The sequence below is a fragment of the Heloderma suspectum genome, chromosome 1, assembly GCF_057233095.1.
Source record: "Heloderma suspectum isolate Gila_16-S chromosome 1, 16-S_ref, whole genome shotgun sequence".
Taxonomy (NCBI): domain Eukaryota; kingdom Metazoa; phylum Chordata; class Lepidosauria; order Squamata; family Helodermatidae; genus Heloderma; species Heloderma suspectum.
Genome location: NC_139458.1, coordinates 438,436,667 through 438,449,090, shown reverse-complemented (window position 1 = coordinate 438,449,090; position 12,424 = coordinate 438,436,667). Strand labels below are relative to the sequence as shown.

Here is a 12,424-nt window from a genome sequence, read left to right as displayed (position 1 = left end):
GTGGTCCTACTGTAGAATCAGAAGCACCATGAAGTATACCCAGCCTGTCTGCCATCCCTCAGCCTTCTTCTTTCAAGATACTCACTTTCCTCCTGGGCCTCCCCCCTCTAGCCTCTACACATCACTTCTAAGGAAGCCTCAAGCATCCCATTTGGCTGGCCAGCAAAAGAAATGGGGGGGGGGGCTCCTTGCACCCTGGTTCAGGTTGCTTAATCCACCTGACATGCTCTGCCAACTGGAGCATATGAAACTGCCTTTGCCAGTCAGACTCTTGATCCATCGAGCCCACGACTGCCTCCTTCGACAGACAGCATCTCTTCAGAGTCTTGAGCAGAGCCTGTTACGAGGGATCCCTTTACCTGGAGGTTGCATCTGGGACCTTGTGCATGTGGAGCATGTGCTGTGCCACTGAACGGTGGCCCCACCTGATACAAAAGCGCCTGCTCAAATGGCACTGGACGTTTGGCCCATTGCTAGTCCCAGTAGTCTACTCCAATTAGTGGCTGCCCTCCAAGATCTCAGGCAGAGACTTTCCCAGCCCTGTTAACCAAAATCCTTTGAACTGGAGAGGCTTCAAGCTTCCACCGGGGCAAGCCACTCCCTCTCTTGTTAAGATGGGGCGTTCCAGTGTACCCTACAAAGAGCCTTGTCTGACAGTGGGGCTTTCTTTCCAGGCCACTGATTTGCATCCTGCCGACATCAATGGCAAAGCTGACCCCTACGTTGCCATCAGGCTGGGAAAGACGGATATCAAGGACAAGGAGAACTACATCTCCAAGCAGCTGAACCCGGTCTTTGGAAAGTAAGGGAGCCCTGCGGTGAACCATTCTGGTGTTCACATGCTACCGTGTTCCATGGAAGCCAGATTGACTGCCAGCTGTACCCGAAGGCTGTCTGAGAGGGAGACAATTTTGCATGCACTTAAGAGGCAGCACATCGTCAGTTATGGTGGGAATGAGTTGGATAATCTAACTCTGGTACCATGCATCCTTGATCAATCCTGACCCCAACTGGGGTTATTCCATTTATTTTCCTGTCCCTCTCATGCTTGAATGCACCCCACGAACAAAGTTCCTTCCAAGGATCTATACAAGGTCATTTACATGTCTCCCTCCTATGTGTTACACCTCCCCTCCTTTGCCACCTGGAAGAATTGATCCCATTTCCAATTTTTTCAGGTCCCTCACAGTCCCAAATTTTGGTCTCCTCTCATTAGGTCATTTGACATCGAGGCCACGTTCCCCATGGAATCCATGCTAACAGTGGCTGTCTATGACTGGGACTTGGTGGGCTCAGACGATCTGATTGGTGAGACAAAGATAGACCTGGAGAACCGATACTACAGCAAGCACAGAGCAACCTGCGGCATCTCCCAGACCTACGCCATGTGAGAGTCCCTGACCGTCCCTGACAGTCGGAACTGAATAGTGTAGCACTGAGGCCTTGTGTGGATTTGCCGTCAACCTCAGGTGGCAGCCATTTTAGGTCTCTGTGGCTAGAGTGCGCTGACATGGCTGCCAAGCATAACCTTCCCCAGGATAACCACAAAGGACACAATCTACAAAGACTTAAGTGTGCTTAATTCTGCATTGTGGCCAATGCCCATTCATCACAGCTGTTCCATAGCCACTTCAGCCTTGTAGACCTTAACTGGCATGTAGGCCTCTTCCATGCAGTTTCTCTAGGGAACCAGAGAAATGGCTTTGGCAGCCATTTTAGCTTGTTCTCGCTAAAGTTAACTACTATTTTATTTTATTTTATTTTATGTATTTCATTTCTATACTGCCCAATAGCCGAATCTCTGGGCAGTTCACAAAAATTAAAACCACAAAGTGCAGCATAAAACAATATAATTGCTAAAATAGTTAGGTCGTGACGGCGTCTCTTGTGCAAAGAGCACCTCACAACAAAAGGCCTGGGCGGGGGTGGTCATGAGGCTGACAGGAATCTCCTGGAAGATCCCTGATTTGCAGTAGATCGGTAAGGGTTTCTCCAACTCTCCATTGCTTAACCATAGCAATAACAAAAAAAGGCTGTTTTCCTTCTGAATTAGAATTCCTACGAACTCAGAAATCCATGTTGCAAATCACTCTTCAAATTAAGAGTGTGAGACAACTTACACTCTTAATTTGAAGAGTGATTATATATATGAATAGAAGAATGTCTGTGATAACTGAGCCATGGAGAAGCTGAGGACTTCATCTGACAGACTCTCATTTCTGCCCACAGCCATGGTTACAATATCTGGCGGGACCCCCAAAAGCCTACCCAGATCTTATCCAAGCTATGTAAAGAGGGCAAATTGGATGGGCCCCACTACGGCCCTGGTGGCAGGGTGAAGGTGACCAACCGGGTCTTCACTGGCCCTACAGAAGTGGAGGATGAAAATGGTAAGTAAGGGTTGGAATCAGTGGGTGTCAATAACTTCTGAGTCAATATGTTTAGGAGCATGGTGCATGGATCTTATAACCAGCGCATTACAATCGTGTAATCATACTGCAAAAGTCATGGTTTTTTGTACCGGGCAATGAATTCAGCATCTTTCGAACCTAATATTTATTATTTTTCAAAAAGCAAGGTCCTAACCCTCAAGGCTGTAAAGATAGGCTTGAAAGTATGTCTGCAAAAACTAGAGAAATCTTGGAAGTAAAGGGTGGGAGAAAGCAATATTTTGAGTGGTGGGGTAGGGAGTTGGCAGGGCCAGGCATCAGTGAGTGTCCTACTTTACCATCTTATCTTTCCTGGTGACTGCCATAAGCAAAATAAGTTATTCAAAGAACAAGCAAATCCATGGAAGTTTGCATAATGTATACAGGTTGCCCCATTCCACTGATCTTAACATGGAACTTTACCTTGGTTTTGGGTTAAACGTCTTGTTCAGATGCAGCTCTCCCTACAAAATCATTGGTATTCCAAAAGTGACATATACTGATGGTGTGAGTCACATTTTTTTAAGGGTTGTGTAGATTTCTCTACTGCTGCACCCTTGGCCTGCTGCGCTCTCTGTCTGTCTGTCTGTCTGTCTGTCTGTCTGTCTCTCCCTCTTAGTACCTTGTCGTCTTTGCTCTCCCTGCCTGCAGGTCAGAAAAAGCAGACGGACGAGCACCTGGCACTGACGGTGTTGCACCACTGGGAAGAGATCCCCCGTGCAGGCTGCAAGCTAGTGCCTGAGCATGTGGAAACACGGCGCTTGCTCAATCCAGACAAGCCAGGCATTGAACAGGTACCTGGCACCCCTCTAGCCTGCACACTTGCTGGTGTAGAGGACTCACACTTCAACTCCCTCTTTGCACATCTCTATGGTCCCTGTATGCTCCTTCCCATGAATGCCAAGTACAGCCCCCCGCCCCCGCAAGGAATACATTTCCCGCTACTGTTGATTTCCTATCTCCCATATGGTCCCTCACCATACCAGACTCTGGATGCCATCTTAGTTCCAAGGAGCTTGATTCAGACAGTTGCAGATTTTGCCACAAAATGTGGTGTTGGCCACTGGCTAAAACAGCTTTAAAAGGGGATTATTCCAGGGCTGGCAACTTTTTTTGGTGAGGGACCACCTCCCTGTGCTGAGATACCAGAGTGCCTACCCCCAACCCCGCTGCCCAGCTGATTGGTGCTGGGAACAGCTTTTCCCAGGGCCCATCAGCTGGGTAGGAGGGGGTTGTACAATTTAAATGGGGAGGACAGGCTACGAGACTGTGTCTTCCCCACTGACATCGTGCTCTTTGGCAGGCTGGTGTGGGATCGTGATTGTGCTGGGTAGGGCCGCGTGCAAGGAGAATCATCCCTCCCCACCATCCTCCCCTTCACAATCGCACTCCCACCAGTCCAACTAATGGGGCGTGGCAGGCTTGAGGAGTGCAAACCTGGTGGGGCGTGGGGCTTGGGAACCCACTGCAGACCACAAAGAAGGGCTCCAAGGGCTGCATGTAGCCCATGGACCACAGGTTGTCCACATGTAAATTAGATGTAAATGCAAATCCTGGAGGAGAAGGCTATCATGGCTACTGGTCCCGATGGCTATGTGCCACCTCCAGTACCTGAGGCAGCGAGCCTATGTACACCAGCTGCTGGGGAACATGGGTGGGAGGGTGCTGTTGCGCTCATGCCCTGCTTGTGGGTTCCTTCCTGGTCGAGAGCTGGCTGGCCACTGTGTGAACAGAATGCTGGACTGGATGGACCCTGGGTCTGATCCAGCAAGGCTTTCTTATGTTCTTAAATAGGTTCATGGAGGAGAGAGTTATTAGCTATTAGCTACAACGAAGCAATGGACCCCTTCTGTCCAGAGGCAGTGTACCTTTGAACGGAAGTTGCTTGTGGGCTTCCAGGATGTGTCTTGCTGTTCGTGGTTAGAAATGGGATAACAAGCTAAGTGGGCTTTTGGCTTGATCCAGCAGGGGGAATGGGGATGCACTGGGCGTCCAAAAGAGAACTGAGTGGCAAGAGGCTGGGTCTGGGAGTGGGTCCAATATAGGGGACCTTGGGAGCCAGTAACTGGGTCTTTCTGACATTACAGGGACGGCTGGAGTTGTGGGTGGACATGTTCCCCATGGACATGCCGGCACCAGGCTCTGCCATCGACATCTCACCAAGGAAGCCGAAGAAGTAATGTTTTATTCTGGGTTGGGGAACTGAGATCCATCTGAGCCCCCCAAAACTGGGATCACTGCATGCCAGAATCTGTGAAATCCTTCCAGGAGCAGAAGGAAGGAAAAGAATGGATGGCATGTGAAAGTCTGGCTGATTGCACAGAGAGAGAGAGAGAGCGCTAATGGATGAGATTATAAGCAAAGGAAGGAATAGTCTGTGTACAGGTCACATATGTAATGGGATGGTTGGATAAAGATCCTGGAAACAGACATTTTATTATTTATATGGGACTTCTACAAAATATTGTATCTCAAAGTCTCCCTCTGAGGGCTACATTCATTACCACATTTCTACATGACAGTAGCTTCTGTGCAGGAATTTGGTAACAGGGAAAGTGGCCCAGGCTGTAAGGGCCGATTCTCATTGTTTGTCCTTCCCTGCTGAAGTCCCCTTACAACTATGGTGGGGAGAGTCTTGGTCTTGGGAATATCCCCCTACCATTCGCCATGTCCCAAACTGACCCAGTTTTCATTTTGCAAGTCTGTTTCTTGTCATGAATTGAAATGTGAGGAAATTGGGGATGGGGAAACCAACTCACTTGGCACCCCACCCTCAAATATGGCAGTGGTTCTGTGCGTGCGCGTGCACATAACACCCATAGGTTGTAAACTACCATGTATTTATGAAACAACTGCGTAAGGCATGCCTCAGTTTAAAAGAGCTCTAGAACGTGCCTGTTTTAAATAGGTAAGATGATGAATGAAGGACCTTGCTGCTGTCCAACCGGCTCCATTAAAACCAGCAGGAATCCTTTCCTCCTATTGCTGTAGGAGCCCAAAGCAGAGAGGACCAACAAGGGATGGGAATGTGTGCTCCCTTGGGAGGCTGAAGTATTGGCAACAAAATTGATCATATTTGTTTTATAACCTGCCTTATTCCAAGGTCTTGGGTGGGTGTCCACATGTTATTCTATCAGAAAACACCAGCTGCATTGACCAAACCCTATCTTGTCCTGTCCCTGGTTGCCAAAAGCCAATTTGAATTAAAAGGTCATCTGCCATTTCTGGGGATACCTAGACTTGAGTTTTGATGAGTCTCCAAGAGAAAGGATATGCTCCATAACCCCAGCCATAGGTTCCCATAACAGCCACGGTGGAAGCTATAGAAACCCAGGACATGATGGCCTCCTTCCCTGGTGGTAGTTTTCAAAGAGTGAAGAGTTTATACGGAGAGCCTGTACCCGCATGATCCATCTTTTCCCTCCCTCCCTCTGGCTCACCCCTTGTCTCCCTTCCTTCCTCCTTGCCAGATACGAGCTTAGAGTGATAGTATGGAACACTGATGAGGTAGTCCTGGAGGACGATGATTACTTCACTGGCGAGAAATCCAGTGACATTTTTGTCCGGGGGTACGTACGTACGGCCCCGCAAGGCCAGCTGACTTCTCTGTGTGTGAGCTTCTTGTGGTTTTGGTGCTGCCCAGCTCTGTGGGTCCCTGCAGAGGATGGGCGACTGTTTCACGGGCAGAGCGTCTCCTCCGTGTGGGCATCAGTAATGGACACTTTGCTTTTCTGTTCTGCCCCTTTCTTTTGTTCTGTGTTCTTATTGTGTGCCTCTGTCTGCTCTGTGTGATGGCTAGGTATGAGCTGCAGGTAATTATTTGGAACACCGATGAGGTGGTCCTGGAGGACAATGCTTTCATGACAGGAGAGAAGATGACAGACATCTATGTCGGGGGTAATTGACTGAGGCTTATTGCATGGCCCCTCCCAGGGGCAGGTCTGCTTGGGAGGATAATGCACGGGGTAGTTCCCCTGAGGTCCTTGGCTCACCTATTGCTGGACACACCACCCATCAGGTGAACCTAGTGCAAATCCATAGCTTATGGCAGTTCATTGGTAGAGCCTAAGAGAGACCTGGTTTCAATGGCTGCTACTTTCCATGGTAAGGTTAAAAAGAGGTTTATGGCACTCTGACCCATCTATAGAGACCCTTTCCATTTTTATTCCCCCCCGCCCCCAAGGAACTCTCAAACAGAAATGATTTTAAAAATACAGATCCAGGGTCAGTTGACATCCCCCCCCCCCCCATCGCATGCCTACATACAGGACTAGTCAATCCATGTGGAAGCTTAAGGCCCTACTTTACACATTACAGTTTTACATGTCCACCTGTTCTATGTGTGTACACCTAAAAAAAGGCGTAGAGGTGTTGGGAAAGCTCTCTACCACACAGGTACACTTGCTAGAGAGAGGAAGCTCACTGGTGCTCTCTAGGTAGGAAAACTGGGTTTGCTGCAGTACCCTGTGTGAACCAGCTCCCAACTGAATGGCATGGCACAGGGGTGGCTTCTCTGCTCTTACCTGTACATTATTGAGCACACGATCCGTTGAGTGGTGGTGGTGGGGGAATGAGTCTCTCCTTATCATGGTGCACCAACCAATGAGTTGTGCAAAAGGACAAAGCCATCGAATGGCCTTTGTACCATGCAGCCCACTTCTTCCAAAAAGATCGACTCAAGCACGCAAGGTGTTCCCTTCTGGGGTTGTCAGCACAGCTAAGCATGCAGAGAGATGAAAGTGCCAGTCCCAGCAGGATTAAGACCTGAGTCAGGATGAAGCACTGTGGCAGATCCACAAGAGAGTCAATCAAGAGACAGAGTCTGTTGCAGGTCAGGATCTGAGCTGAAAAGTGAGACCTGAGGGAAGCCAAAGGCAAAACAGAGCCATTAAATGAGGAGGGAGGCAGGCAGGCAGGCAGGCAGGCAGGCAGGCAGGTGAGCTAGAGGAAAAATGAGACCTGCTTGTGAGCTGGAGAGCTGCCGCCAGCCAGAGTAGACAATGCTGGGCTAGATGGACCAATGAGGCAGCTTTGTATGTTCCTAATGAGGAGGCTGTGAGGCAGGGACACCTAGAAGATGAAGGTGCCAGGCAGGCAGGGGTGGAGCCCAGCTGTGCCCAGGCAGAGACTCAGGTGGCCAGGTGTGATCTACACTGGAGAGTCTCCATGTGGAAATATAGACATATATAATCAGGCAAGGCCAGGAAGAACTGATGGGCCAGAGCCATGCTGGTGACTAGCGGGGCAATGCTGACCGCACTTCCGCCACTCTGCAGCCTTGAGCAACTCATGGCAAAGGCCACTGGCACACAGACTAGGAGGCCCTTGGTTCAAGTTCTGGCAGGCTCCAGCAGGGATGGATGCTGCAGAGAACATTTGCAGGTTGCATGCTCAGTTCTCCAAGGAAGAGCGTTCCACACAAGGACAGCATCCCAGTTTGGAATCTGAGTTTTTTCTCAGAGAAATGCAAGAAGCCAGCAGAACTGTTGTGGGGTCTCCTACCCAGGCATGAGCCTAAGAGGCTGGTCGTTCTGCAGAGACTTGACTGGGGGCGGAGGGCAGGCAGGGCATTCACAGGGCTTCTGCCAAAGCTCTGCCTGAAGAGCTGGTGTTCTGGGGGATTAATTTTACACTGCCCTAGATGAGATGCAGCCCTGCCGATCTGTCCAGCCTGAGCTATGCATTTGCCTGCGGTAGGGTTGGATGGTCACTCATATAAGGGGGCTGAAGGAGCATGGGTAGCTGACCAGGTAAGAGGGCCTGAGGGCAGTTTTCTTCTCCCTGTTGTGAATGAGGAATGCTGCTGTCTGCTGCCTTTTAGCATGCTCTTGTAACTGGGTTGGGGATGACTGTTTGTCCCTTTTTTGTAAGCCGCGCTTCTCCGCCAAGGTACAGGGGCCTGGCTGGGAAAGGGCGTCTGTGTGTATGTGTGCGTTGGTGTGTTTAGCTGACGGGACAGCTTGCTTTTCTGTTGCATGGCGGGGGGGGGGGGGGGCGTTTAGGCAATCACTGGGAGACATCTGCAAGCAAGGCCCCGTATCTGAACAAGAAAGACATGGCACTTGTTAGAGCAATAATCAGCTGGACGGAGGACAGGGCTCCATTCCAGCTATACAAAGCAGAGTCATGAAAAGTGTCCCCCATGGAATCCATGGGGAAGTCCACTCCCTGGATACAAAACAGTTTCTAGATTCTGACAGCAGGATTTCTCAACAGATCGTCTTTTGAGGGTGTCTGAAAACGTTTGCCAATCCCTTGTTTGTATTCAAGCCGACATTTGGGGACTAAAATCTGAAACCCAGCAATGTTAAGTTTCTGGGAATTTCTTTATTTTGAGACCCAATAATTTGTACTGGAATGGGGGGAGGGGGTGTCCCAAAACCAAATTTTGAACACATAAGCTGATTTATTCATTTCATTTCTCAAATCCCACTGAGTGGATGCCAATTTCAGACATGTGCCATTTCAGACAGCTGAAAAGAAAAGAGAAGAGCCACTTCTCCCAAAACAAATTAGCTAAGCTTTCCACCTCTGTTGCCTTTGGGCAACAGAACAACTCCAGATTCTTCAGGCTCAAGCTGAGCTCTACCCAAGATGTTAATTAGTAGGCCTGTCCTTTAACAATGCAGCTCTTCTGTGAAATAATCTTGATTTACTACCACAATGCAAAGCGGTCTAAGGCAGCCCTTGCTCAATTTCATTTGGGCCTCTGAGGTCCATGCCTCACTACTACTCTATGTGGCACATGAGATGAACTTCACAGTTGCATGAGGAGTTACGACATCCTCTCCGCTCCCTAATGCCCACCTCTCATAACTTCCTGAAAGTGAGTCCTCCCAACCTCCAGAGCCCCCCGTCCAGTTTGCTGTCCCTCTCCAGCACCGCTTTAGTTGGCCCCGCATGAACACAGCCATTCTAATTGCCAAATCGCCCTACCAGGCTCCCACTCTGCTGATCATCTTCCCGTAATTTGTCCATGCAGGTGGCTGAAGGGGCAGCAAGAGGACAAGCAAGACACGGATGTCCACTACCACTCGCTGACAGGCGAGGGCAACTTCAACTGGCGCTATATCTTTCCTTTCGACTACCTTGCAGCTGAGGAGAAGATCGTCATCTCTAAGAAAGAGTCCATGTTCTCCTGGGACGAGACCGAGTACAAGATTCCGGCCCGACTCACGCTACAGGTGTGGGATGCCGACCACTTTTCCGCTGATGACTTCCTCGGTGCGTAACAAGGGCTTTGACTGATAATCCCCAGGGTCGGCATGGGGCAAGGTGGCTGCCCCCTGGTTCAGAGAGAGCACCAGAAATGCAGGGGTCCTGTCTGCCAGGGATTATGAACTGACAGGGTAAGGCTGCAGGGAGATGACCTGTAGTTTGCATTCCCAAACTGCATGGGTTTACCTGCTGGTGAAACTTATTAATCCAAGGCTCATAAATTAGCTTTGGAGGTTCAGAATTCTCACCTAAGAGAAGAATTACAAGCCCCACATTTTTTTTCAGCTTGAATTAAAATGTGGGGCAGAGAATAATTCCCAGCAAAGGAGATATGTCAGGAACATCCCGCAGCTACTGACTGTCCAGGCTTATCCCCAGAAAGGGTAGCTCAAGCTCTCCCCACTCCTTAGCTGTAAGAACCTGCAATATTGCTCCTTTCTCTCCCCCTCCCACAGGAGGCATTGAGCTCGACTTGAACCGCTTCCCACGTGGGGCTAAGACAGCCAAGCAATGCAGCATGGAGCTTGGAACGGGTGAGATAGAGGTGCCCATGGTCTCTATCTTCAAGCAGAAGAGGGTGAAGGGCTGGTGGCCCTTCTTGGCACGAGATGAGAATGATGAAATGGAGATGACGGTAATGGAACTGGGGAGTGGGCCGCCAGCTTTGCTTAGAGAGCTTGGGGAGGGAAAACCCGAAGGCGAGAGAGCTGGAGGGAATACTGTCAAGATGGGGGTGGGGTGAGGCACCAGCAGGTCTGCAGGATTCCAGGAAAATCAATGGTAGCAGAGGAGATGGGTGCAGGAGTAAGGGGCAACCCAAACTGGGATGGATAGAGGGTTGGTAGACAGATTGTTCCGCTTTCGTATTCCATGTCTCTTGGCTCCCTCCAGCTCTTCTTGTCAATGTGAAGGTGGCGAGCAAGGCTGTGAATGTGTCCACACTGTTTTCAGTAGCATATTACCTTACTTAGCTCCTGCATATGAGCAGAGCTGTCCGGTCTCTTTAGCCTGTCTGCCCTGATGACCATTGTCAAGAAGTCGATTTTTTCCTTTTGAGATTTAGCTGCTGGTAACAAGCTCCATGTCACGAGGAGGGGCGGCACGCCTCGGTAAAGCCACCTGTGTATCATCATAAGGTTTCCTAGTTTCCAGGCTTTCAAGGATAGCATCCAAAAGTTCCCAGCCCCAAAAGCCAGTTAGCAGACAAAGATCGAAACAAAGACCGGATTGAAGACCAAACAAAGATGAAGTCCAGACCTGAAGATGAAGATCGAAGACCAAATAGCAACAGTAGCTCCCCTGGCTTTATAAGGAAGGGGCCTACAAGTGGTTGACTCAATGGTCTTATAGGCCCCTTCCAACTGTATTGTTCCATGATTCTATACCGCCCCGCCCCCGCCCCTCGAGATGTGTGAGGTGAGCTTCCATAGCCAATCACTGTTGGGCTGATAACTACCTCTGCTTCTAGGAGGGGAAGGGAGAGTGAAAAGCTCTCACTGCAGCCCAGCTGAAATCAGTCCATCCAATTATGACAGGAATTCAGCCCTGACCTTGGAGGCCTGGAGACTAGAAACCCTTATCACGCACACAGGTGGTTTTAATGAGTGCGTGCCAGCCCCTCTGCACAAAATGGAGCTTGTCACCAGCAGCTAAATCACAAAAAGCAAAAAAGGATTTCTTGACAACCATTGCAGGTATTCATTCATTAAATTTCTTAATCGCCCATCTGGCCGGTCACCCGGCCACTCTGGGCGATGTACAATGGTACAATTTAAAACAGTAAAATTATACATTAAAACATTATTTAAAAATACCGTAACCAACTCCAAATGCCTGCCTGAATAACCAAGTTTTCAGTGCATGGCGGAAGCTCATTAAAGAGGGGGCATGGCGGAGTTCCCTAGAGAGGGAGTTCCACAGAGTGGGGGCCACCACAGAGAAGGCCCTCTCCCTCGTCCTCACCAGTCTAGCTGTCCTGGCCAATGGGACAGAGAAAACGCCATTCGAGGCTGAGCTTGTTAAGTGGCCTGTCTGGTGCTGCTGGAGGCGCTCCTTGAGATAGGCTGGGCCAGAACCACATAGGGTTTTAAAGGTCAAAACCAACACCTTGAATTTGGCCTGGAAACAACTGGTAACCAGTGCAACTCCTTCAGCACTGGAGTTAAGCACTGATGCCTTTAATCAGGTAAGCTGCCGTGTTCTGCACCTGCTGCAGCTTCCGAACTGTCTTCAAGGGTAACCCCACGTAGAGCGCATTACAGTAGTCTAGACGGGAGGAGACCGGGGCATGTAATACCGATGGGAGCAGATGGTTGGGAAGGTAGGGGCACAGCCACCATATCAGACGGGAGTTGGTACAGCGCTGTCTGGCTCACAGCTGACACCTGAGCCTCCATGGACAGCTGGGAGTCTAAAATGACCCCCAGGCTGCGGACCTGGCCCTTCAGGGGCAGCTGCACCCCATTCAACACCAGGTCAACATCCCCCGACCTCCTCGTCTCCCACCAAAAGTACCACGGTCTTGTCATTGCCTTGGGTGCCTCCTCCTGCTGATTCAGTGAGCCCTTTTTGACACCCCCCCGCAGGGTAAAGTGGAGGCCGAGCTTCACCTACTGACGGCCGAGGAAGCTGAGAAAAGTCCGGCCGGGCTGGCTCGTAACGAGCCCGACCCACTGGAGAAACCCAAGTAAGTGGTGGGAAGAGAACAGATGGGGGGAGCGGTGGTGTCCCAGCAGGCGCTGATATGATCACGATGGGAAGCTGGCGTGGGGAGGACC

At 50.1% G+C, this 12,424-nt stretch overlaps 1 protein-coding gene across 1 annotated transcript in view; it reads left to right on the top strand.

The window, feature by feature from the left end:
* OTOF (otoferlin) overlaps positions 1-12,424 on the top strand; it is a 167,086-nt gene that overhangs the window by 154,330 nt on the left and 332 nt on the right. Inside the window, exons 37-45 of the mRNA XM_084833256.1 lie at positions 675-802; positions 1,217-1,387; positions 2,230-2,390; positions 3,081-3,223; positions 4,517-4,605; positions 5,900-5,998; positions 9,412-9,653; positions 10,103-10,281; positions 12,233-12,333. Of these exons, the coding sequence (XP_084689382.1) occupies positions 675-802; positions 1,217-1,387; positions 2,230-2,390; positions 3,081-3,223; positions 4,517-4,605; positions 5,900-5,998; positions 9,412-9,653; positions 10,103-10,281; positions 12,233-12,333 (1,313 nt within the window). The remainder of the gene's footprint in view (positions 1-674; positions 803-1,216; positions 1,388-2,229; positions 2,391-3,080; positions 3,224-4,516; positions 4,606-5,899; positions 5,999-9,411; positions 9,654-10,102; positions 10,282-12,232; positions 12,334-12,424) is intronic.